A 27,082-nucleotide genomic window follows, 5' to 3' on the forward strand; every position below is an offset into this window, starting at 1 on the left:
GTTCAGAATAATCAGCTAACAGAAGTAAGATGGGATCAGCATAGGCTTACCTGCACCCTCAGACACATAGCCACTACCACACACACCACCACCCAGAGTGTGGGGATTGGGGAGCTGGGTGAGCAGCAAGCACAGGCAGCAGTGGTCAGGTGGGTGGCAGCAGGTCACTCTCCCCCCCACCCCCGGCATCCTGAGGCAAGGCAGCCAGGCCATGCTGCTGGGTAAGACAGCTGGCCATTGAGCCTACATGCCTGTTAAAAAACTACAAATCCAATGAAACATGGTATCAATGGCCATGGGGATGGACACATGGCCACCATCACATCTAGCTTGGCTCTGAGTGGAACTCAGATGATATATGGCAAAGTGTTCATCCTCATCCTTGTTTGCTCACCCTAGCTTCTCCTCTTCTTCAGCTGTCTTAAACAAAACTCTATTTTTAATGCAGAACAGGAAGAGAAGTTCGGATCCTAGCAAACAGCTTTATGAAATTGCCCTAGCAATATTTCTGCTGTTCATTTTATTCCAGTACATGGAACCTTATGAAACTGATGATTTATATTGATTTTCAAAGCATCTGCTGTGTACTCAAATTTTGCTTTCAAATGGTCTCTCATTGATTTCAATTTATAACTGACAAAGCAATAGCTACACCTAATCTTGAAAGGAAAAGCCTAGACAACCCCCCCCCCCGACCCTTTGGTGCTTCATGTAGTTTCTTTTAAAAAATGGTGGAAGTTGATTTTGGCCATGCAATTTAGCACAAATGTGCATGAATGAAAACCTTCTGGATGGTTGTAGATGTGTAAGATTTTAGAGAAGTGGGGCTGCACTGGTACACTCTGAGTGCATCAAGTCCAAATTTGCCAATCTTTTTCAGGGTTAATCTTTAGGAGGGGGGCAGTTCTGCACATTTGAAACAAAATCTGACTGTATACAGTATCGATTGCTCCAATATTTAAAATCTGTTTAAATCCCTGAAGCAGTATAAAATGCCCCCCTTTAAAATATAAACAATGAATAAACAGATAAAGGTGGTGTGTTAAAAATGGCAGACACCCAAATCTTCGGCAGTGCAATAAAACTGATAACTGATGCAGCATTAAGTTCCCTGGTGTGTATGTATGTCATTTCAGTTGCAAAAAGAAGAAATCAAGTTCATTCTGTAGCTCAAAACACCCTGAATTTTTATTTTGAACGTTTTCTTCCTTTTAAGAACTAACTACAGCCTCAGATAAGGTAAGTGTGAACTCAAAATCAGTGATGAAGATACCTGCAGAAAAAGCCATGGTGTTGATGCAGTTTCTGGAGATGTGAGAATTAAGTATTTTAATAGCCATCTTGAAGGTATAGGCGAAACAAGAAAAAAAAGAGAAAATGGCACTAAATGGAATATGTTGTGGGAAGTATATATTAAATGGATAAGGTACATGAAGAGCAGTGATTGGGTACATTCATATAAAGATGTGTGCAAAACCTGATAGCATAAAGAGAACTTTACACACTGCATTGTCAATGTGTATAATTTTCCTTAGACTATGCCTATTGGTTAGCAATATATGGAATCATTCAAGTAAACTTTCATTTTCCAATATCATGTGAAGACTATGCATATTAATCAATATAAAAAACTCCTGATCAGTTTGTGATGTTTTTCTATGCCTTGATGTGAATTTGTATCAGTGCTGGTGCTTCTGTAGCATAGTGCACAATAGCATGATTTACAATCCCAATAAGTCTCTTCACACTGGCCCATTTAAAAAAACAGGTTCCATTGTTATATAATATGAATGTGCACAATGAAGAGAAAGAAAACAAAAGAGAATCTATTTGAATGTTCTAATGAAATGGGAATCTTCCTGCACAAAAGCTGTGACTTGCAGCGTGGTGGACCTCTTAGTATGATTAAATTGGAACTGACTACAAGTTTGTGGTCACTCCAGGAATATATTGTATAAATGTTCATTTTTTAAATTAGTAACATGATCAACAGTGTTAGTTCAGCTGTTAATATTACAAGAAAAAGTACTACAACAGTTATGCCCTCTGCATAAGACAATCAATACAAAAATGCGGAGGAGAAAAAACAGTAGGTCAACTTATCAAAATGTTTCTGGGATATTAAAAACATATAGATGTTTCAGGATGAAATGTAATGGATACCGATGACCCTTTTACCTATTCTGCCATTTTGCCTTCTTCCTTCCAGTTGTGTTATGAACCCTTTCTTTTTCTGCACACTTGTGCAAACTATGCCCTTTCTGTTTCCCTATACCATTTCAATTGTTTAACTGGGATAATTACTGATCAAATAAATACCAGTCAGAGGAAGAGTATTTGTCAATAAAACTGAGCAATGAGAAAGAACTAATCTTAAATTTACTTTGGTGTAACATTAGTATTGCCTTAAAATGAAAAATAAGAGCTTCAGAGGTCTAATAAGCATACTGCTCCTAATATTACTATTTAAATAAGATCACATTTCCTGCAAAACTGTTGTAAGTAACCATTACTAGATACAAAGAAAATAAAGTATAAGGTATTTTGAAGAGAATTCTTGTCATGTGTATGAAAGAAAGCATATTTTCAGACTTTATATTAGTTACACCTTAGACAAAATTGTAAATTACTACTGGCTTTCAGTAGATAATTGTTCAGAAATAATGCAATCAGTCTCATACATTTTCTTCAGTCCTTTCAGGTATATTCGCAAGCTTTCTTGATCCAGTCGGGAGTTCCGTGCTGTCTGAACCAACCTATTCCCTAAGTGATATATAGCTCGCTCTTTTAATGTTTCTGGAGTACTTCTTTGTTGCTGCTGTGATAATGACATACATATATTACAATCTGAACTTTTTGTGACTTTCATTAGGCAAAATTACCCAATTACACTCTCATGTCAATCAGATGAAGAATAACTTAGGTAAAAACTAAGACTATATCTTAGAAAATATGTGGGTTCTATCTCTGGTTTTGCTGAAATAATGGGAATATATGAGTTTGTGCGTGGGAGGGGTGCTGCATTGTTCCTACACCTCTGATTCTCCAGAAGAATAGTCAGAACTACAGTCCATTCTAGATCAAGATTGTTAATCAGACAAACAATGCATTTTCCATCCCAAACCTGCCTTGATCATTAACTGGTATGGGCCAAGAAAATCCACCTCAAACAAGAATTTCTGGAGCTGTCTAATGTTGCCTTTTTGATGAACTTCCTAAAAAAATGAAAGTTGGAAGTAGGCTCGTAGTTATTTAGATCAGTAAGATCTATGTATGAAAAATAAGCAATAACTAATAACTGCACTTACAGAAAGATTAGTGCCCCACTCAGAGCGGTGAACAAAGTCAGTGTTATTGTTATCCTCACAATACAGCTGGGGACCTGGGACTGAGAAGAGTGGCTTACCCAAGGCCACCGACAGAGTTGATGGCAGCAGTGGGATTTGAACCAAGAGAGTGCTGATTCACAATTCAACCACTTAATCACTATGCTACAGCAGTCCTCCACAACCTTATTTAACTCATTTGAAAATATTCCCTCTGGAAGTTCTGTTCACCACAGCTGTCAAGAAAGTCTTCAGTAAAGGCTACGGTTTTATGGGTCACAATGGCTAAGAATCAAGGGAACAACTGGCAACTACAAATCTCCAAGAATCTTGTCTTCTTCCTTCAGCAACAGTATAAAATTGTCAAAACTGGAGAAACAGATTCACTGGACATACTACCTTCCTGAAGTTCCTGCAAAAATGTGGGAGTCTAAATTGGATCAAATATGAACAACATTCTTTCCAAGTGTTACATAAAGTGATCATAGTAAGCCACCAGAGAGTTTTTGTTCTATTTTGGAGAGGATAGAATTAACAGTTCTTTTAGTACATGAATATCCCAGCAGGCTAACACCAAATGGAAACAAGTGTGTTATCATGACCTCCTTGTTCTTCTTGTCACCAACCCCTCTTAGATCCCACCCTCCTGATAAATCTGCCTACAACCTCCCTATCACCATTGCCTTCTCACTTGCCTTCCCCCAACATTTTCCTGTTATTCTCCCTTCCTTTTCTTGGCCACTCCTCACTTTTATTTTAAATGCCTGGTTTAAGCAACTCTGTAACGCCAATCATGATCTGACAAGATCTTATTGTGTTGTTTTTGGAAGTTTGATGTCTGTATAAATATACACGTCCTTTTTCCATGGGTGGGGGGGAATGATGCCTAGCCTTCTCTCTGGCAGCACCCATACACTGTTTGGCTACGTCTTTCCTGGAGCTACAGCAGTTAGATGAAACTTAGTTTTTTAAGGAAGCAGTCTGTCATATATGCCTGCCTGCATATCTGCCAATGTTTCTGTTTTGGGTACTGGTCCTCTGAAAACATGGGAAGTTCCATATTGATGCTAGCGTAGCCTGTTATCTCAAAAGTATGTACTTTCACTTTCCCAGCCACTTCGAGCAAGTGTCCTTGAATGCCAGCTGCAGCCAGCTCGAGATGTATCTTTCCTGAGAACTGAGATGATTTCATGTCTAGCCCGAACCCATCTTTTTTCCTTGGCCCCCTCACGCCCAAACTTCCAACGGCCCCTGTCCTGAAGGCAGGAAGCTACTCTATAACTAACACCACCAATCCCATCTGTCACTTCTGCCAATCCCATTATCTGAGCACCTTGAACTTGTTTGATCTATAATAAAGTTACTTCAACCAACACACCTGAGTGTTTGCTGTGAAGGGCTTGGGGATCTACCTGTCAAGGACTGACATTTTGGCAGAAGTCTCTTTCTCCCCTGGACCCAACAGCCTGATGTCGGACTACTGGCACCATGCCGTACGAGACAGACCAAGGGACTTCGGAGTTACCAGAGGGACCACTGATCGATCCAGAGCAAGAACAAAGCCATGGAGAAGCAGCAGGGGGAGAACCTTCAACAGGACCCCTGCCCAGGTTCAGCATCACAGGGCAAGAGCTCAGAGCAATCCCTAAGCAGGAGGCAACTCATTGGAACTGGATGTTAGCCACCCCTAGGGCACCTCAGAGATCAGCCGGCTAACTGATCCAAGAGGGGAAGATGAGCCATCGAGGCATGATTTTTAGCCACAGTATGCCCGACCTGGAAGAGTACTTCGGGTGCGGAGAAGGAGGAGGAGACCCACATCGACCCAGGGAAACCCTCAACGTCAGAGGACGAGTCTGAAGAGGATGAGAAGAATCTCCAAGAGCCTAATGCTGAGCAATTGTGAGCCGTACAGGGGGAAATGGGTGAGCTCAAGAGGGAGATGGCGCAGATGATGAGAGGACTACAAGAGATGATGCGTTGCATGCCACTGGCTGGAACGTCACTGGGCCCAGGGCCCAATGGAAATGGGACAGGGGGGATTGCTAAGACCAAAGTGGGCCCCTCCTACGATTCTGCCATGAAAAGGCCCCGTTAGGCCACTGGGATTACTACCTCTTGCTCCCCTACCCCAAGGGGGACTGGTCGCCCCACAGCTACAGGGAGCACCAGTAGGTTGCCCTCCTCCCAGAGGCCTGGCCATCCTGCTGCCACAGGGGGTGCCAATTGGCCAACCGCTACAACTGCTGCAGCAGTTGCAACCTCCCCCCATTCTACCGCCTCTGGGGATACCGCTGCAACCTCCTTCCGTTCTACCGTCACAGCAGTTGCAACCTCCCCCCATTCTACCCCCCTGGAGATACCGCTGCAACCTCCTCCCGTTCCACCACACCCAGGACTACCACCACTGGGGGGCACTGATTGGGCAGCTGAGGCATCTCCCCTTTGTTCTGCTGCCTCCAGGGATACCGGCAGCGCCGCTGGGAGCCCCTCCTGTCATGCCACCACAACAGGGGTAGCGTAAACTGGATGCGTGATTCAAAGGAGACCCTGACAAGTTGGGCTTTTCATTGTGCAAGTGATGGAATTTTTCCAAGAGTGGGGCACACCTTCCCAAATGAACACAGCCGGGTTAGCCACTTGGGGTCCCGGTTAAGTGGCTCAGTGGCTAACTGGTATGTTACCCTGTATGAAGCCCAGGCCCTGGAGCTATGGAATCTTGAAACGTTCATGCGAGCTTTGAGAGCTCAGTTCGAGGACCCACTTGAGGAGGAGCCGTCCAGGACAAAGCTGTAGAGGATGATGCAAGGCCACCAGCCCATGTGTGAATATACCGTGGAATTTAGGCAGTATACAACCAAGGTGCGTGACTGGACCAAAGGAATCAAGATCGATTTTTTCCGGGCTGGGCTGAACCCTGAGCTGGTGGTGAAGGCCCTGCTGGGATGGTTCAGAATAAAGGTTTGAGACAAACAGTGCAATCCTAACGAAAGTTAAAACCTAAGTTAATTTAATTTAAAACCTAAGTTAATAGGTTTAGTTTTAAAGGTGATTCATGCCCTTGACAAAACATACCTACATTCACAAAGACAGCAATGAGGAGCTGTTTGTAAGAAAGCACTGGACCACCCAACTTACTGGGAGCCAATCCCCTGGGAGGATTGGGGCTGACCAGCAGGCACAGAGAATAGAGATGAGAGGTGTGTGGCTGGCCAGGCCCACCTGCATGGGTTCATCTGAGGCTGGGGGGAACTGCACACTGCAGGGATTATCTAGGGCCCTTGATTTACTCACAAAAAAGGTGGAGCAGTTGGGCGCCTCCAGTGATGGGCTAGCGGTGGAAGCCTTAACTACTGAACCTGTCGAGGTCCCCTCCTGGACAGCAGGTAGGGCTGCTCAGGGGGCACAATGCTCCGGAACTAGGCAGGCACAATCACTCTGGCAGGCCCAAGAGGAAGATGAAGCCAGCAAGGAAACAGAGCCGAAGGTCCCACAAGTCGCGGAGATCGTCGCACCAGGGGGACAATTCTAACAGTGCAGGATTGATGGGTGAGTCTTCCGCAGAGAGAGAGGAAGGGGACCTGGCTGACAACTATTAGAAGAGGCAGCTCAGATTCCTGGTTTGACAACCTGGGCCATATAGGGTAGGGCTGCCAGGGAGGAGAAAGTTCCCAGTCCTGGGATGGTTTGGGAGGGAGAAGGGGAGGACTCTCCCTCAGTACCCTCCATCTATGGGGATGATGACCCCCTCCTCGGGGTTCACTTGGCCCACAAGGATCCTTGATGGTTATTATGTGAATGTTTTTCCCTTCTGTGTCCAGAGGCTGAGGATGGGAGGAGTGCTCCGCCCTCCAAAAGGGACAAAAAGGAGTCAAGGGGGGGGGGGGAAGCTGAGTGCACCTTTGCCAACTAGCTTGAAGACTATATCATCTTCATGTGGGTGGTGCAGGCAACCTATCTTGAAAGGGGCTCGCACCTTTCCAACCACTTGACAAATGTGCTCAGGGCCTGTGCTCTGGCGGGGGAAATCACAGCCTTGGATTATGATGAGGCTTCCATAAACAGGCATTTCATAATACCAGGGCTCACTGAGACCTCATCAACCACGAACTCTGGCTGTGGCTGGTGGGTCCTCATATGAGAGGCAGGCTTGAACCTCCCAGAACAGTTAGATAGGGCACTAGGTATGATCGGGCACACAGTGTGTGTTGGGTGTACAATCAGGGGAAGTGCCAATGGCCCAGATGCAGGTTCAACCATGCAACCATGCCATGTTCTCATCTGGCACAGGGGGAGGAGCTCCTTGCCAACATCTGAAACCATGATTCAGTGATATCTTGCCTCTTTGAGGGAATGGCATGGCTTTCAAGACCATGTATGGCCACTTCCTTTTTCAGTAAGGTGGGTTTTTTTCAAGCTCTCAAGACCATGTATGGCCACTTCCTTTTTCAGTAGGGTGGGGTTTTTTCCCTGCTCCAAGTTCCTTCATGGCACAGCGGGACATTGAAGGTTGGAAGAGGAGATGCCCTCTCCCCAGGGATCAGCACAGGCCCATTACATGGCCTATCTTAAGGGCCGTGGTCCAGCAGCTCCCCTCCGTCATTCGTTCTTCATGGTACGGCTACTTGAGACCACATTTATTCTAGAATTTTTGGGGGCCTTTCCAGTCGATGAGGTGGTTGTGGGCTCTCGCCATGATGCCCCTGGATGCCCCTTGGCACTCCAGAATGTGACTGTGTGGGGATCCAGGGTCTACATCTGCCTGCGGTAGTCCAAGACTGACCAGTAAGAGTGGGGGGGGGGGGGTGTCTCATTTTTCCCTGGGTCTGCTGAGGCCTGCCATGCTCCATCAGCACACTGTCAGACTACCTGTCCACCTATCAGGCAGGCCAGCCAGCCTGCCTGCCATAGCTGTGAATGCCTATCTACTGGGGGTGGGGCGAGTGTAGCTTCCTTCACTGTACTCAGCTATGCTTTGCTAAGAGGCCTTATCAGTACAACTGGCAGCGTGTGGGAACCAGCCGTGGAAAATTCAGCTTTGTATCCTTTGCAAGACTTCAACTGACTTGTTTGGACTTGGGGGAGGGAGACTGGAGTAGAACCTCTAAGGGAAACTTTCCTGTATCAGTGAACCTTTAGGGAGCTTTATCTGAATAAAGACTTTTAACTCATACAACCATGTTGGATGAAGTGTAGAGTCTGAGAAGATCCCCTAGCCAGACCTGACATTTTGCCTAGAATCCCTTCAGTCTTCGGAACCAGAGGAAACCAGTGAGATTCCCTACCTGCAGTATGGCAGCTGGAGGAGACAATGGATCTCCTGTGAACCCTGAGGACCTGTCTCAAGACCCCACAAAAGTGCCAAACTTTGGGACTAGCTCGGAGTGCAGGGCTGGGGTGATTCCCAAGAGAGGAGCCAGGGTCCTACAGTGGCTGAGTGCAACACCCTGAGGATGGCTGTCATGTCCCTCGTACGGAAGGATGAAGGATCAGAGGGAGCGGCGCTGAGTGCACCTTTTCCAATCCAGCTTGGGAGGAGGAACGGGAGCTCCAGAGAATCCAGGAGGGGACCTGGAGAATGAGGAGCGGCTGTTTGGATCGACACCTTTGTGGGAGACCCAGACATAGGACGTCAAGGAGGAAGACCTCGCCACAACGAAGGACCAGGTCATGGGTGAGGATGAGGAGGATGGAGAACCCCAAGATATGAGTGGAGTGTTTGACATACAAGAGATGCGCAAAGAGATGTAGGAGGTCAGGCAAACAATGCTGGAAATTAGGGACGGAATGCGCAAACTGTACTTAGACGTGCGTGCCCGCGGAGGTGGTAGGGGGCACCAGGGAGGCCTCCTGACCAAGGGAGCCCCCAGGAGGATTAGCACTTGCCCTCCCAGCAGGCCCTGCACCACCGATTTTCCCAGAGGACCCAGCACCACCCGTCCTCCCAAGACCACACGTGAGAGGGGCGAGGGTTCCATGGGACTGGAACCTGCCACCCCTGATCTGGCATAAACTGGAAGCCCGTTTTGATGGAGACCCCGAGGAATTGGGTTATTTCTTGGTGCAAGTAGGGGAGTTCCTAAGAGTGTGGGGCGACACTTTCCCAGACAAACTGAGCCAAGAAAGCTACATCAGGTCTCGGCTGGGAGGTGCAGCAACTAAATGGTATGTGACTTTATACTCAATGCAGGCCTGTCATGATCTGACTATGCCAGGAAGATCTAGCAAGGCCTCAGAAGCCTGTTAGCAGTGGGAGTAGGCCTGCCTATGATTCCCAGGAGCCCCTGGTCCATTTTGGTGCCCTTTTTGGCCAATCAGAACCCAGGGGGCTGGTGCTATATAAGTCTGGGAGGAAAAAAGCCTGTGTTCTTTCTCCCAGGGAGCAAGCCAGAGGAGGTTTCTGCTAGGGAGAGAGGCCCTCATTCAGGTAGGGTGAGAAGACAGGCCTGACAGACAGAGGAACAGTGAGTTCAGTCACACTAGGGCCTTTTGTTTATTTCGCTTTCACCCATCTATTGTTGCTAAGGCACCTTGTTTGCTTGTTGTTTGATTAACTGACCTCCTTGTAAATAACCCTTTTTGTTGTTGTTACTGTGCTGGGTCCTCATGCCTGTTTATTGGCCAAGTTACAGAGGTCAGAAGGGTTGGGAGGGTACTCTGGGCCTTCCCAAGGGACCCTAAATCCCAGAGTGGTGTCAGGGTGGCTCACCCTACCTTAGGCATGACAAGGCCCCAGAACTGGGGAACATGGATGCATTCATCCAGGCACTTAAGGAGCAGTACGAGCACCCTCTAGAGGAGGAGAGGGCGAAAACCCGCCTGAGCTGGATAAGACAGGGCAATCGTCCAATTCGAGAGTACGCAGCATATTTCAGAGAGTATGTGGCTAAATTGAGAGACTGGACAGAAAGAGTGAAGATAGAGTTTTTCTGAGCCGTCCTGAACCCCGATCTGGTGGCCAAAGCGATGGTGCAAGATGACCCTCAAACCCTCCTGGGCTGGATCCAACTGGCTTGCAAGATGGAAAATCAGGAACAAATAGTGAAGTTATTCAAGTTGCAGCATCAAACTGGTCAGTGGAAAGTATTGGCGGATGCCCAACCCCGGGACTGAGAGAGGCCATGAACCAACATTCCCACGAGCGAGAGAGATCGGAGAATGAGACAAGGGCTGTGCTTGAGATGCGGAGAAGTGGCCACTTTGCTGCTGAGTGTCCAGGTAAAGGTAAGAGCTGCCCGGAGAGGGAGCCGAAGCTGAGGAGGCTACCAGAAAGGCGCTCGATGGGGCGACCACAACCTACTTCCAGGAAGGAAGCCGGTGCAGCAGCTGCAGCACCAGAGGAAGCGACGCCGCGAGTGAAGAGTTCTCACTGGACAATGAAGAAGAATCAAAATTGCCAATGGGAGACCTGCTGTGAAGGGCACCAGCCAGTTGGTCGTGGAAGACCTGGTGCCGCAAAGTGTGAGACCTAAGTGAGTGTTGTTTTTTAAAGTAGTCACCCACAGAGGGGGATGAACATCAGGGTAAGGGCTTTAATTGACTCAGGGTGCAGCAGAGACTTGATTGCCCCTGACTCGTGACAGGGTTGGGGTTGGAGATGTCGAAGCTACCTGAGCCCCTGGTCTTCGAACACATAGATGGTACTATGAAGGGACCCCCCCTAGTTACAAAACCGAGACCACCCCAGTGGGAATGGGGGAACATTGGGAGGAAAAGACTTTTGTGGTTAGCCCCGCCATCAAGTTTCCCTTGGTGTTGGGAATAAGATGGCTGTGGGACCATGATCCCTACATGAGGTGGAAGGCTGGGGAGCTGTGTTTCTCTTCTGAAGCTTGCCAAAAACATGTATGGGATGTCAAGTGGGGCCAAAATCCTCCCCCTTCCCCTTAGAGACTGTGTGCTTAACTATGGAGGAGAGGGGGAGCATTCCTCCCGAATACCAGGACTTAAGTCAGGTGTTTGAAGAGGAGGCGGCGGATGAATTACTTCCTCACAGAGCTACAGACTGTTCAATCGAGCTGATCCCAGGGACTAAGTTGCCAAAGGGGAAAATTTACTCGATGAGCCTGGGAGAAAGAGTGGAGTTGTTTAAGTTCATTGATAAAAACCTGGTGCGAGATTTTATCCAGCCAGCTAGCTCTTCCCATGCTGCCCGTGTGCTCTTCAGAAAGAAAAAGGACGGGGCCTTCCGATTGTGCACAGATTATAGAGGGATCAATGTGGTCTCGATGTTGAACACCTACCCCAGCCCATTGATCAGAGACTTGTTAGGGGTAGCGGCTCAAGTGAAAATATTCACAAAGCTGGACCTCCGAGATGCTATTTCCGGGTAAGAATAAAGGAAGAGGATGAGTGGAAGACCGCTTTTAATACCCCCTTGGGGCTATTTGAATATCAAGTCATGCTTTTTGGGTTGCAAGGGCCTCTGGGGTGTTAATGAATTTAATTAATGAAGTCCTCCACAAATACCTTTATAAGGAAGTGATCATTTACTTTGATGACGTGATGATATATTTAGAGGATTATGAATCCCATGTGAAATTGGTGCGGGAGATGCTAAAAAAAACCCTGTATCAACACAAACTGTATGTAAAACTGTCCAAGTGTGAGTTTCATAAAGAGGAGATAGATTTCCTGGGGTATTGAGGAGAGGCTTAGAAATGGATCTGGCCAAAGTGGAAGCTGTACTCAGATGGGAAGCCCTTCAAACGAGGCAGAAGCTACAGTCATTCCTGGGGTTTGCTAACTTCTACCGACCCTTCATAAAAAACTTTGCTCAAGTTGCCTTGCCGCTTACAGACTTACTAAAGACCAAGGGGAAGGCAGCTGGGAAAGTGAAACTGAGCACCAAACTAGCCTGGTCTAAGGAGTGTTAAACAGCCTTTGAGGAGCTAAAAATTCACTTCACTTCCGAACCTGTACTGTGCCATCTTGATGAGAGCTGCCCATTTGTGATATAGGTGGATGCGAGCGATGTCGCAATGGGAGGTGTCCTCCTGCAGGAGGGGGAGGATGGGAAAACGCACCCCTGTGCTTATGTGTCCAAAAAATTCTTGGAGGCAGAAAAGAATTGGTCGGTCTGGGACAAGAAAGCAGCAGTGGTCAAACTGGCCCTAAGTATGTGGAGGCACTGGCTGGAGGGGGCTAAGATGCTGTTTGAGGTGTAGATTGACTATAGAAATCTGGAGGTATTGCAAGACCCTTGCAGACTGGGAGCCAAGCAGCTGCGGTAGGCGGAGTTTTTCTCATGATTCAACTGCATGATTAAATATTTCCCTGGGAAGTCAAATTTCCTGGCAGATGCGCTGTCCCGCCTTCCCCAACATAACAGCCAGAGGGAGGAAGTGGTAGACACGATGTTTTCCCCTGCACAGTTGGGAGGGGCTGTGATCACCAGAAGCCAGGCAGCAAAGGCAAACTTCCTCCCCACCTCCCCCTTCAGAGTGGAAAGAGAGAATTAAGGTGGGAACTGAAAAAGGAGGAGGAAATTGGGCTGAGGATTTAGAAAAGGGAGAAAATGATTGTTGGTATAAGAACAACAAACTGTATATCCTGCTGGGACTACAGGGAGAGGTATTAAAATACTGTCATGATGCCAAGTTGGCTGGGCATCTAGGTTATTTAAAAACATTGTACTTAATACAAAGACAGTTTTGGTGGTCAGGAATGTGGAGGGATGTGTCACTGGGAGCCAGTTTGGTGTAGTGGTTAAGAGCGAGGAACTGTAATCTGGTGAGCCTGGTTTGATTCCCCACTCCTCCACTTGAAGCCAGCTGGGTGACCTTGGGCTCACAGCTCTCTCAGAGCTCTCTCAGCCCCACTCACCTCACAGGGTGATATTGTTGTGGGGATAATAACAACATACTTTGTAAACCGCTCTGAGTGGGTATTAAGTTGTCCTGAAGGGTGGTATATAAATCTGATTTTGGTGGTGGTGGATCTGTTTTCCAAACAAGCCCATTTTGTTCTGTGCTCTAAGTTGCCAACAGCCAAAAAGTTGGCCACATTGATCATGCATCATGTAGTAAGACTCCTTTTATTTCTGGACAAAGTAATATTGGATCGGGGCCCATAATTCATTGCCAAGTCTTGGCAAGTGCTAATGGAAGTAACAGACATGACTCAAGGGTTGAGTTCAGTATATCATCCCGAGACGGACGGGCAATCCAAAAGGGTTAATCAAGTCCTGGAGCAATTTTTAAGGTATTACATTAATTATCAACAAGATAATTGGGCTGATTTTCTAGCGTTTGCAGAATATTATTACAACAATAGCACTCATAGCTCTACGGGAGTATCCCCATTCAAGATCACCCAGGGCTTTGAAAGCAAACCCTTGCCATTTGTGAAAGATCCCTGCCCGGGAGTGGGGGAGGGGAATCTCAGTACTTGGTGGAACTCTATCGTGGAGCAGCGGGATCTAATAACAAAAACCTGGAAAGAGCCAAATAGGATTACAAAAAGCATGCAGACCGTAAAAGCTCCCCCCACCCCCAGGATCTGAAACCTGGAGATAAGGTTTATGTGTCCACAAAAAAATCTCAAAGGCAAACAACCAAGCAAAAAGTTAGGATGGAAATACATCGAACCTTATAAAATCCTCGACATAATAAATGGGGTGGCTGTGAAACTAGACCTGCCAAAGAATTTTAAAAATATACACCCCATATTCCATTGCAGCTTGGATGGAGGATCTTCATAGTGCAGTGTAGCTTCCTTCACTGTACTCGGCTATGCTTTGCTAAGAGGCCTTATCAGTACAGCTGGCAGTGTGTGGGAACCAGCTGTGGGAAATTCAGCTTTGCATCTTTTGCAAGACTTTCACAAGACATCAACTGACTTGTTTGGACTGGGGGGAGGGGGACTGGGGTATAAGCTCTCGGGGAAACTTTGCTTCAGCATTCTAGGCAATCTATATGTATAAGTGCACTTCTAGGGAGTTTTATCTGAATAAAGACTTTTAACTCATACAACCGTGTTAGATAAAGTGGAGAGTCTGAGAACATCCCCTAGCTAGACCTGACATCACCTGCCCGCCCAGCACGAGCCCACTGCTGGTCCACGCCAACAGCACACCACTCACCCACTTTCAGTTAGTTTTCCCTAGCAGCCGCAGGTCTACCTGCTAGCAAATTTGGGGCCCACTCCTTCTGCATTGGAGATACAGGCAATGGGTAGGTGGAGGTCAGGAGCATGTAAGAGTTAGATCTGCCATGGGCTCTCCTTTAACCCACCTCTTTTCTAATTCTCACAGGACAGCAGAAGTCAGTGTGGATATGTGGCCACAGCAACCTCCACTGGGTAGGTCGCTACGTGGAGGAATCTGGCTGAGGACAGCACTTTGGGTTTCAGGGTGACATCTGAAGTGGCTCAGCATGAGTGGCATGCACTGTGATGCCTTCTTGTGTATGATGCTATGCCACCATGCAATTTACAGGCCCTCAATACCATGGTTATCCAGCTGGGGGAGAATAATTTGGGCACACAGCCAGGCGTGGCCTTATTACGGGCAATCTTGGAGGACTTGGGGACTTTGTGGCAGCATTTCCCGGGGCTGTGGCTACTGTGGTCAGACTTGCTAGAGAGATGCTTGTGGCTGTGGGCCTCTTCACCTTGGAAGGTGTACTTGGCCAGGCAGCAGATTGCGAAGAACATAGTGTGCAGTATGGAGGCTACAGGGAATTGTGTCATATACATCCTAGACATTTCCTTTCGGCTTGAGGCTTTGTACTGTCCTGACGGAGTGCACCTGTTCAGCTGGGGACAGGACATTTGATAACAGGACATGTAGGACAGGCTGCAGGGTGGGTTGCAGCTCTAGGAGCTTTGGCCAGAGCCATTTTGGGCACAGATCTGTTTAGGAGAAACATGGCCTGCATGCAGTTTCCCCATAGCTGGGGATCCCCTTAAGGGAACTTGGTGACAGTACAAGGAAGGGATGAGTCCAGCTTGGTGGGGCTGTCAGGGCCTGCTCACTCTCAGGAGACAGGAACCACACAGAGGTGTACACACAGGTGGAATCCCACTTACTGTCACCCCACAATGTCCCCCCTCTGCTGGAGGTCTAAGGGGGTGAGGAAGTCATTGGCTGGCAGGTGGGTCAGCAGATCTTAGGATCTGTGCCCCATGCAGTGCCAATGCTCCTGTGAGCTGAAATCAACAAAGTTGTGGCCTTTCCATCTCCAACTTTGGTCTCTGTGTCTTTGACCCTCCGCCCTCACCATCACCCGTCAAGCTGGTCCCACAAAATAGTATACTAGATAGAAGTAGTCCAACGGATGTGGACTATTCAAGAAGGCTCTCTTTTCTATTATTTCTGCCTCATATGTTTGCCATGCTCCCACTCATGTGTCACCGCTGTGTAATTCTGCTAACTACATAAAACCATAAATTCCGTACTTAGAAGTGTGTAACTTTGTTTAGGATTGCATTGTGAAAATTACTGTGAGAAATTCAGGATAAAAAGTCTTAGTTCAATGCTGTTATTACATACCAACATTTGTCTAGCAACAAGTATTATAATCTCTCTTGCATCCAATATTATTGATGGTGAAAGAGAAGACACCTCTGCAGCTCTTAACCCTAAATATAAAAAAGGAAGTTATTTATTGTCAAAGATACACAAAGTTCATTTCAATCAAAATGTCTGTCTGGCCCAGAACCAACATGATACTCTAATCTCTTAAAACCACATTTGCCACTGACTGGAATGAGTTAGAGATAACATACCACTATTAAAATCCTTCACTGGCTCCCTATCAATTTATTGGCTCAAGTCAAAGAATTGGTCTTAATCTTTAAAGCCATAAGTCTGGCATGAGGACCATATAGGATGCTGCCGCCTTCCATACAAACCTGTATGGGCTATAAGATCTTTATTACTTTGTGTCTTTCTGCCTTTTGAAGTGAGGTAGGCACCCTTTTCAGTTATGTTGCCTCTCTTGTGGAACAGTCTCCCCCAAACTCTTAGCTTTACACCAAACTTTGTAACTTTCTGACACCATGTGTCTTACTTATGTTATATGGCCTTTTTACAGATTTTAGCTGGGTTAGTTGTACTTGCCACTAGGGCTGTGCACGGGCAGGGAGATTCGGTATTCCCACTTCGGGTTCGGGTTCCAGAGATTGCTTCAGTATGCTCCGTGAAGATTCAGAGCATACTGAAGCGAGGGGGGGAAACTCACCCCCACCCCATCCACCCTCCCTGGGGCAACCCCTCCACCCCCACCCACCCCCTGGGGAGATCCCTCCAACCCCCACCCTCTTACCTGGCGGTGGGAGAGTTATCAGCTGGGCGGTGGGCACAAGGCTGCGCGGGTACAAGGCTGCAGGCACAAGGCTGCGTGGCCTGGAGCCAGCCGGCTCCTCTGCTGCCATGCCGCCGCCCGAGCCTGCGGGGTGATGGGGGAGGCTGGAGCCTCTTCCTCTGGCCCTTCCTGTCCCTCAAATGGCCATGGTGCGCCAGCGCCACGGTGACCATTTGAGGAGCAGGAAGGGCTTTCTCCGCCTCCTCCGACCCTTCCTGCCCCTCAAATGGCTGCTGCGGCGCTGGCACGCTGCAGCCATTTGAGGGGCAGGAAGGGCCAAAGGAGGAGGCTCCAGCCTTCCCCACCACCCCGAAGGCTTGGGCGGCGGTGCAGCAGCAGAGGAGCTGGCCTGGAGCCACCGCAAGGTAGGTGGGGGGGAGGTGGGGGGGGTTAATGTTTAAAGGGCCCCACCGCTGCTTGCAAGCAGTGGCGGGGCCCTTTAAACAAGCCCCAAAGCTTTCTGAAGCATTTCCGAATGTTTCAGAAAGCTTTGCTTCGGGAATACTGAAGCTAACCGAATTGGGTCCGCTTTGGGTATCTTTACCCGAAGCGAAACCCGAATAGCACAGCCCTACTTGCCACCCCTCTCTTATACTATGTTGCTGGTAGATTTTTAAACATCTGGTTTTGTTTTCGTTTTGTTTTTTTACATTGGATTCTGCTACATTGTTTTAATTGTTATTGGTTTTATTTATTTTTAATTCATTGATCGTTGATTTTTATTACTGTTGGTTGCTAATGTTTTGTTGTATTTGTTTCTGTGGAAACAACTTCGGGTGACTTGTTCAAACAAACAATTAAATAAAAGATTAGAAGTGGGCTAAGAACTCAGATGTTTCCTCTCTCCAGTATAAATCCTACACCTCAGTCACCTTAAATCATGGTTTAGCATTTAATGTTAAGAGGTGATGTTTAATTTAGATAATTTATGGAAGCTGATTTTATAATGTTCTAATTGATAGCTGTTACTGATATTTTGTATGATTCAGATGAATCAGCAATCACTGTAATTCTCAGATGGCTTGGCAACTTTTCTCTAATTAAGTATATATTTCCCCCAAACAGGTTTAGGAAAATAATTATTTTCTGGGAGACACAAGAATATGAACACTGCAAACTCTGTATCTTCTTTCACAGACTGTTCAAAAGATTGTTCAAAAGGGAAACTGAGAAAGGACATACACTAAAAAAAAAGAAGTATCTTGCGAACTGGAAAGGCTAATGATTCAGCATCTTTCAGTAACGACATGTAGTTTCAACTGAGCAAAAGCACCCCCATTGTCTGAATACCTCTCTGCTCATAGACTATTTCTCAGAATACAATCTGCAAATGGAATCCCACTTCCATAGACAAAACACATCTTCATGAATTAGCCATCTGTGTACTCTTACAATATTCATAAATTTCAATAAATTCTAACAATCCCCATTATACATTACCATAATTCTTTTCCTCTGTGTGTCCTTTAGAAAGAATATAAGTATAAGAAATTTTCTCCATATTGCCAGAACTCTTTCTCACATGCTGTACTTCAAAGTAGTTGTTTTCCACATTGGGATACAAGACATCAATCTGACATAATTCCAAGAAATGAGTAGCAAAGAGCGTAAATGCCTAAATCATGGAATTATTGGAATGAATGGATTATTATCCTTTAAAGTCTAATTAGAAAATAAAAGTTTCAGGCATCTGTTAATTAAAAACTTTAATAATACCTTTAATTTCAGAAGATATTCACAGACTGCATAACATATGCCAATGCCTTCTTCGGTACTGGTACCTCTGCCAAGTTCATCAATTATGATAAGTGATCTGTCATTGGCATTTTGTATGATATATGATATCTAGAGAAGAAGACATCAGATTTTATCACTAACAATAAAGTCTGTTAGCAAGAATTTTCATTTTCTGCCTGAAATTGAGTCTGTAAATTTGATTTAGTAACAGTGAACTATTTGATATTTAAAAACAGAACATCTGTCAATACAGCCAGTCCAATCAAGGAGCTTTTTACATGAACAACAGATTCAATATGCACACAGAGCTCCTGAATGTTCCAGGCTATCATTATTAATAAAAATCAGAATGCCACATATATATCACCCTCAGAAACACCAGTTCACACTAACAGCATTCCATGTGAGCTGGATCAGAAGCCTGATAGCAACTATGCCAGTTCCTGAAGCAGTAATTTGTGGGGTATGCAGCCACAGAATCACAGAGTTGGAAGGGGCCTTACAGACCATCTACTCCAATGCCTAATCTACTCCAATTTTCCTGCCTACTGCAGGAACAGCCTAAAGTATCCCCAACAATTATTCGTCCAGCCACTCCCTGAAGACTGCTAATGAGGGGGAACCTACCACATCTCTAGGCACCTTATTCCACTGCTGAATTACTCTTCACGTGAAGAAGTTTTTCCTAATGTCCAGCCAGTATCTTCCCTCCTGGAGTTTAAACCAACAAGAATAGATCCCCTCTAAGTGACAGCCTTTTAAATAAAGAGAGTAATCATGTCTCCCCTCAACTTCCTCTTCTCCAAACTGAACATTCCCATGTCCCTCAGTCTTTCTTCTTAGGGCTTGGTCTCCAGGCCCCTGATCATCCTAGTTGCTCTCCTTTGCACCCATTCCAATTTGTCCACATCCTTTTTAAAGTGAGGCCTCCAGAATTTCATACAATACTCCGGGTGGTGCCTAACCAACGTGGTATATAGTAGGACAGTAACATCCTGTGATTTGGATGTTATGCCTTTGCTGATACACCCTAAGACTGCATTAATCTTTTTTGCTGTTGCATCACACTGACTGCTCATATTTGTTCACACACACCACTACCCAAAGCTTATCCCTCATCAAGTATGCATGCTTTGCATTTTTGTTACCCAGGTGGAGAACCTGGCACTTATCTATGTAAATTGTATCTTATTCAAATCTGGCCACTTTTCCAGTGTGTTCATATTTCATTGAATTCTATCCCTGTCTTCAAGGGTATTTGATATTCCTCTGAGTTTGGTGTCATTTGCAAAATTAACGGGTAATCCCTTCATACCCTAGTCCAGATTATTTATAAAAATATTGAAAAGCACTGGGCCCAGACCTGAGCCCTGTGGTACTCCACTGGACACTTCCCTCCAATCAGATGTGATGCCATTAACTACTCTTTATTGTGATTATCTTGCCAGTTCCCTATCCATCTAAACATCCTAGAGTTCACAATCCAGTCCACAACCCACCAGTTTACCCATCAGAACATCACGAGAAACTTTGTCAAAAGCTTTACTGAAATCCAGATAAGCAATATCAACAGCATTCCCGTGATCCAGTCAGCCTGTCACTCACTCATAGCAGGACCTGTTGGGAACAAATTCATGCTGACTTGCCCATATCAACATGTTGTCAGTCAGATGCTTGCAGAGTGATGCCTTTAATATCTGTTCCCGTATCTTCCCTGGGACAGGGGTCATGCTGACTGGCCTGTAGGTCCCAAGATTGTCTTTTCCCCCATTTCTTGAAGATTGGGATGATATTTGCCCTCCCTCCAATCTTCCAGCACATCACCTGTCTTCCAAAAGGTTTGGAAGATGATCAACAAGACTGCAAGCTCTTTTAAAAGTTCTTTAAGCACCCATCTGGCATAGGGGATTTGTACACATCCAAGTGCAGCAAGGTGCTTCTCCACAACTTCTCTTCCCATGTCAACTAGCAGCCCTGAAGCCAGGGAGGCATTGAGCATTTCTGCCTTCTCTCAGAAATGCTCAAAGCAGGCATTAAGCATTTCTGCCTTCTCTCTGTCCTCTGTCAGAGTTTCTCCATTTTCACCCAGCAATGGGAGTATCACCCCCTTCGACTTCCTTTTGCTCCTCACATATCTGAAGAACATATTTTTGTTGTAGCAAGCCCCCCTGGCCAGTCTCAGCTTATTCTGAGTTTTGGCTTGCCTGACGGCTGCCCTACAGCACCTAGCTCCTCATAGATACTCCTCTTTGGATTCCTTTCCTTCCCTCCATTTCTTGAACATCTCCTTTTTCCTCCTCAGCTCTTCGCAGAGCTCTCTTTTCATCTACATTGGCTTCTTAGGTCCTTCACTGTATTTCCATCTTGCTGGAATAGTGATATCTTGAGCCCACAAGAGCTCTTCTTTTAGGAGAGCTCATGCTTCACTCTCTCCTTTCACTTCCAGTATTCTTGTCCATGGAATAACTCTCATCATATCTCTAAGTTTATTAAAGTTTGACCTACTAAAATCTATCATGTGCATTTGTCTACAAACTCTCTTGGTACCCCACAGCAAAAGGAATTATATGTGATCACTTCTCCCTCAGGTTCCCACGACCTTTACCCCATCAACAAACTACTCCTTGTTGCTTAATAGCAAGTCCAGTATGGCCAAGCCCCAAGCAGGCTTGGAAGTTGCGTGACCATGGACACATAGCAGAGTTGGTCTCCCAGCATACATCAGGGAAGTTGAAGTCTCCCATAACTACAAGGTTGTGTTGCTTGGATATCTTATTAAGATGGAGGGCAAAATACACCTCATCTCCTTGGTCAAGTAGTCTGTAACAAACCCCAGTCACAATACTGCTTGCCATTCCCTCCTTTATCTTTACCCAGACACTTTCCACTGGGTTGTCACTCTCCTTCTCTAGTATTTCCTGACAATCAAGTCCTTTCCTCACATACAGTGCCACTCCCCCTCCTCTATGACTGTTCCTGTTCTTCTTGAATAACTGATACTCATCTGCTACTGTATTCCAGTCATGGTAATTATTCCACCAAGTCTCTGTAATGCCTGCTAAGTCATATCTTTCCATCTGCATTAGTAGAGCAATTTCTTCCTTTTTATTGCTCAAGGTTTGAGCATTGATATATAGGCACCAGAAAGCTTGCAACATCATCAGTTCAATTCAAGTAATACAAGTAGTACATTACAGTGTTAACAGTTATCAGGGTCATCATAACTTCTGTGGTTTGTTCATTCTTTTATTGGACATTTGTAGGGGCAAAACACTGGCAATAAGAAGGCTCCTGGAAATTGTTGCCCTGAATCAGTGTCTGGAGGTGGTAATGGGCTCAATGAAGCCTAATAAGCTGATGCTCAATTCAGATAAGAGTGAAGTATTGTTGGCTAAGAACAATGGTGTTTTTGTTCCAGAGCTACACATGGCACAGATATCCTCCGTGGCACATAGCACTTTGGGCCACAATAGTCTATTGGCTCTGATAACATCCAGATTGGTCTATTGCAATGGCAGTGGTGCTGCCTATGAAGACTGATCAGAAACTTCAACTATCTCAAAATGAAGCAATTAAGCTGCTAGCAAGCATAACTTACAGGATCACATCTTGCCAGTTTTTTAAAAAGCCTTGTTTGTTTCAGTGATTGTGTTGAACTATAAAGTCCTATGTGGTCTGGCAGCAGGGTATCCTCTCTCAGGTCTGTATGCCCCCACCTCCTGAAACTAGTAGGTATGTATCAGAGACTGGAAAATTTGCTTATCTGGAGAATTCCACTTTTTCACCAATGGTCCAGAGAATGGGGGTGCTTTCCTCTCTGTCCACTAGGAGGCAAGTTCATTTTACTGAGGAAAACTTTCACTGGGTGAGTCCTAGGCTAGTTAGGTGAACAGAAAGACAGAGACTTCACAAAGTAAAAAATGTTCCATTCTCTCAACTTATTGCTTTCTACTGGTTTCTCCACTGACTGTTAAAAAGCAGCATCAAAAGCCTTGTGTAGATACTGATAGGTGAAACTAAGGATTTAAGGAAGGACACACTTAAGAACCTTCTGCCAGGCGGTAGCCATCCCACAAACTGAACGAGATCTAGTGGCACATGGGGATGAACAGAGGACATAGTATAACATAATCCTTATAAAACATTCAGCAGCGTGAGTTTTCAAAGAGAGCCCTGGTTCACACACCTTAAGATGACAGCCAATTAAAATAGCTGCTTGTGATAAGATGGGGAAAAGAGATATTTCGAAAACAGGTTTCCAAGTAAGGGCTTTGAAAACTACTGAGTTAATCTAACAAGTGTGAAACTTGAGAAGCTAAGAGAGAATTTCTCAAGAAGTGTTCAGTGTGCAAATTACAGGACATATCTGAGTGTAAGGGAAACAGGGTTGCACTTACCTATAACTGTTGTTCATCGAGTGGTCTTCTGTGCAGAAGACACACATGGGAACTGATCATGCGCAGGCGTTCCAAAACTCCTAGAGGTGCAAGACACCCACCTAGACTTTTCGTGCACTTTTGCCCCAGGCACAGCTATAAAAAGCAAGGTTAGTGGCTCCCTCCCTTAGTTCTATAAGCTGCCAGTGTAGAAGGAAGGTTAGAAAAAGACGACATGGAGGAAAGGAGGGAGGAATGTGTGCCTGCATAGAAGAACACTTGATGAACAAGTTACAGGTAAGTGCAACCCTGTTTTCATCATCATGTCTTCTGTGCAGTCCCACATGTGAGATTAGCAAGTTAATTTACACACAGCTGCATCCCTTCTGGAGTCTACGGCAATGGCATAATGCTTGATAAATGTTAACAGCATAGACCAGGTGGCCACCTTACACAATTCCACTAGAGGGATGTCCAAGTTGAAGGTTGATGAGGTGGATTGAGCCCTTGTAGTGTGCCCTTTTATGTCCAATGGGCATGGTTGATTAGATTGTTTATAACAATGAGCCAAACTATCCAATTTGAAATAGTCTGTGTGGTGACCTTCAAGCCCTTTTGGAGCCCTTTAAACAAGATGAGATTAGGGTCCTTTTGGAAAGGAGCTGTTCTGTCCAAGTAGAAATACAAAACACATTTAACATCAAGAGTGTGCAGAAGTGTCTGTGTTAGTTGTAGGTGTAGAGAAAAATACTGGTGAGGCAATGTCCTGATTTAAGTGAAAGGCAGAGATGACCTTTGGCAGAAAGGGGAGGCTCAGATGGAAGACAACCTTATCTGCAAATATCTTGATGAAAGGTTGGTTGTATCTCAGGGCTTGCAATTCACTCACCCTCCTAGTCAAGGTTATAGCCACCAAAAAGGCTGTTTTAGCTGTTACTATCTTATGGGAGCAGGTAGCTAGGGGCTTGAAAGGTTAATGCATGATTGAAGTGAGAACCAAGGAGAACTCCACTGGGGAATCAGCCTGGATGCTGGAAGATATGTTTACTAGACCTCTGAGGAAGGACTTGCATTGTGGCTGAACAAAGAGAGATTTCCCACTTATGTTGTCATAGTAGGCCAAAATGGCTGCTAGGTGACTTCAATGGAGGAATTAGCCAACTTGGTCTTTTAACTGGACCAAATACTGTAAAACAGATGGCAGTGAAGCAGAGATAGGGTTCAAATTGTTGCCTGAGGCCTAAAGAAAAAATCTTTCCATTTGTCTAGATATGACTTCCTGATGGATGGTTTCCTATCCTTCAACAGGTTCCTCCTAGTCCTCTTCCTAGTTCTCTTTTTTGGACTGGGGAGGAAAAAACTAATCCAGGGGAGATACGAACCAGCCTGTCTGTTTCAGAATGCCTGGGTCAAGGTGGAGAACCATATCATCCTGTAGTAGGTGTGGGGTTAGTGGAACATGGTAGATTCTGCCCCGTGCCATTTGAAATAGAGTGGCAAACCAGGCCTGCCTCAGCCAGTAAGGGGCTATTACAATCGCTGGAGAACTTTCTCATCATCTTGCTGAGAGATAGTATCATAAGAGAGAGTGGGAGAAGTACATATAAGAGGGTGCCTGACCAAGGGATCTGAAAAGTATTCTCAAGAGAGGCCTTCCCCTTCCCTGCCCTTGAGCAATACTGGGTACATTTTCTGTTGAGGTGCGTGGCAAACAGATCTATGGTTGGATGCCCCTACTTTGCAAAAATAAGGCAGAGGAAATCCCTATGGATAGACCATTTGTAGTTCTGAGATTTGGACCAACTCAGCGCATCTGCCAGAACATTGTCTTTGCCTGCTCTGGGTATGGTAAAAAGCCTTACCTGATGCTGCACCCCCACTACCCACAGGCCCCTCTTCCTCGGCCTCTTCCTGCTGCTCCACAAGGGGAAACGGCAAGCCAGCTGCTGGAATGATTTCGCGTTTGCCATCTACACTTCCCTTCAACTCCACTTGAGTTGCTTGCTGGAGTCCCTTGGCAGAGGAAAGTCCTTCTGGGGGTTGGGGAAAGTCCGTGTGTACAGCTCTAGCCTTAATCTTTGTCAAAACATTCTGCTGTTGTGCTACTCTGTGCTTGGCTTTGTGGATTTTAAACTGTAAGTCCATTCCCAACAGAAACTGTGGGTCATTTGCCTGATGCACCAGCAGTGGTACTCTTTCAGTCCAGTCTCCAATGGATACAGTAGCCAGAGTCACAGGTTCCTCTTGGGCTTGCCAGTTATAGATAAAGATATCCACCTTGCCATTGGCTTTCAATCCTAACGAATGGAAAAGTCCCTCTGAAAGAGAGCTCAAATAAGCCCCAGAGTCTCCAAAAGCCTGGACCACTAACTAGTTCTCCAATCAAACATACATATATCTTTTATCCTCACATCAGTCTGCTTCTTTTTGGAAGATGTCATGAGAAATGCTGCGCTTTGGAAAGAAGCCAGCTGAATTCTCATGTTAATCTTTGCCTTCTCATCATGAGAGGGTGGCTGAGCGCTTCTTTGCTCTTTTCTAGTTTCAACTGCCTGAGCAGGCCAATTCCCGTTTGAAACAATATGTCTACTCATGAGCTGAGGCTGCAGTACTTAACGGGAGGAGGCAACAGAATCTGGTGCCTCTTTCTTGTTCTTCATGGTCCCAGTTCTCCTCTGGCACGTAATCTTGCTGAGGTGCAGGTCTTTGATGGAGGCTGGAAATAACTTGGACACGGACTTGCCTTGCCTCCAGCTTTGCTTGGAGCTGAGGACATCATGCACAAAAGTAGCCCATCCTCTTGCAATGAAAGCACACCACTTCTCCCTGAGCTGGACCTGGTCCTTCCCCACTTCTTTGCTCTTTCCTGGCAACTTCAGGTGAAGGAATAACGTGTCATCTGGGAGTGGTGGCCTCTGGGGATCTCTGTCTTGAAATCTCCTAGGGAATGGAGTAGGAGGTACGCCTGGCATCAGCTTCTGGAAGCTTGGATGTTTATAGGAACAGGCTGACTTGCTGTGGCTTTTTCATACAGAAGTTGAGCTATTTTTGCCACCGTCTCTGGCTGATGAGCTTTTGCCAGAGTGGCATGGTCTGTAGGCACAGCCTGATACATCTGCTTTTTCAGAATCACCTCAAAGAGGTCTTGGAAGGAATGGGCATCTGCTGATTCTATCCATTTAGTATTCTCTGGAATCTACTGGTAAAATAAGCACAAGTCTCTTTTGACTTGGGCGTGGCAACCCTAAATCTCCTTCTCAGTTGTTCTGTAGTCATGTCAAACTGTTGCAAGGCCAAATTCTTAAAGTAGTCCCTGGCATGCCTGGTCACAAGTTGCACCAACAATTCTGCCATTTCCTCATATAAACAATGCTGGAGCACACCCATGTACTGGTCCTGGGGTAGGTCAAAGTCACGAGCCATTGCTTCAAACAGGTGAAAGTATATCCCAATATATTCCTCACTTTTGTACTCAGGAAAACAGTCTTGCCCAGTGGTCTCCTTGATTGCTGGTCAGCTGGGTCCGTAACAGGGCCATTTGCTGTGCATTTTGCCCCTATACCTGTGCCATCAAAAAATAAATCTGCTGAATTTGGTCTTGTCCAGCTGCTGGTAGTCCCAACAAATTTGCCTGGTCCCTTGGGACTGCTCCATCCTGGACTGCTCCACTCTGGGTAGCTCCACTAGACTGAAAAATAGTGTAGTTCTGTTGGCCATTCTGAACTGCCATTCTGAACTGATATGTGTTGCAAAGGAGAAAATTCCAGCAAGTCTCCTGTTTGCCCCTGATCCGGCCACAAGGGATCATCCTCTGAACACAGGGCTTCCCTCCTGTGGGTTCATGTTGAAGCAATTTCACTGTAATTCATGAAGCTCACATTAGTCACTCTCAAAGCATCCTCAGAGAATGAGTATGAGCTGTGGGACCCTTCAGTAAACATGACTCAATCTCCTGGGGAACCCATTTCATCCATTATCTCATCTCCGAAGAGAAAATCATCAGCAGAGATGAAAATATCCTTGGCCTGACTTATCTTACCTAGCCAAAATTAAAAAAAAAAACCTTGCCAAGACATCTTATCACAGAGTACTGCCACAAAATTTGAACCCAGGTTCAATCCCTATCTCTGCTTCCATGTCAGAATCAAAGATCCTCTGCTTCTGTCCCCAAGTGCTGACCACAGCCATTCAGGATTTGTAGAAGCCTCCCAAAGGGCTTTGTCTGTTTATCTGAGGCTTTTGAGCCTCTGGGTTCGTCCTGGGTGAATGTGTGTACAGGTAGGAAGCACTCTTGACGCAGGCTGGTAAAAATATATTAGGGTTTATTCAAAGACAG

The 27,082-nt window shown here is 45.8% G+C and overlaps 1 protein-coding gene across 1 annotated transcript in view; it reads right to left on the reverse strand.

Moving 5' to 3' along the window:
• Positions 1 to 2,629: 2,629 nt before the first annotated feature.
• MSH4 (mutS homolog 4) overlaps positions 2,630 to 27,082 on the reverse strand; it is a 76,217-nt gene continuing 51,764 nt past the window's right edge. Inside the window, exons 17-20 of the mRNA XM_054981586.1 lie at positions 18,350 to 18,478; positions 18,074 to 18,248; positions 15,820 to 15,908; positions 2,630 to 2,818 (exon numbers count right to left, since the gene is read on the reverse strand). Of these exons, the coding sequence (XP_054837561.1) occupies positions 2,630 to 2,818; positions 15,820 to 15,908; positions 18,074 to 18,248; positions 18,350 to 18,478 (582 nt within the window). The remainder of the gene's footprint in view (positions 2,819 to 15,819; positions 15,909 to 18,073; positions 18,249 to 18,349; positions 18,479 to 27,082) is intronic.

Source organism: Eublepharis macularius, chromosome 5 (genome assembly GCF_028583425.1).
Source record: "Eublepharis macularius isolate TG4126 chromosome 5, MPM_Emac_v1.0, whole genome shotgun sequence".
Taxonomy (NCBI): domain Eukaryota; kingdom Metazoa; phylum Chordata; class Lepidosauria; order Squamata; family Eublepharidae; genus Eublepharis; species Eublepharis macularius.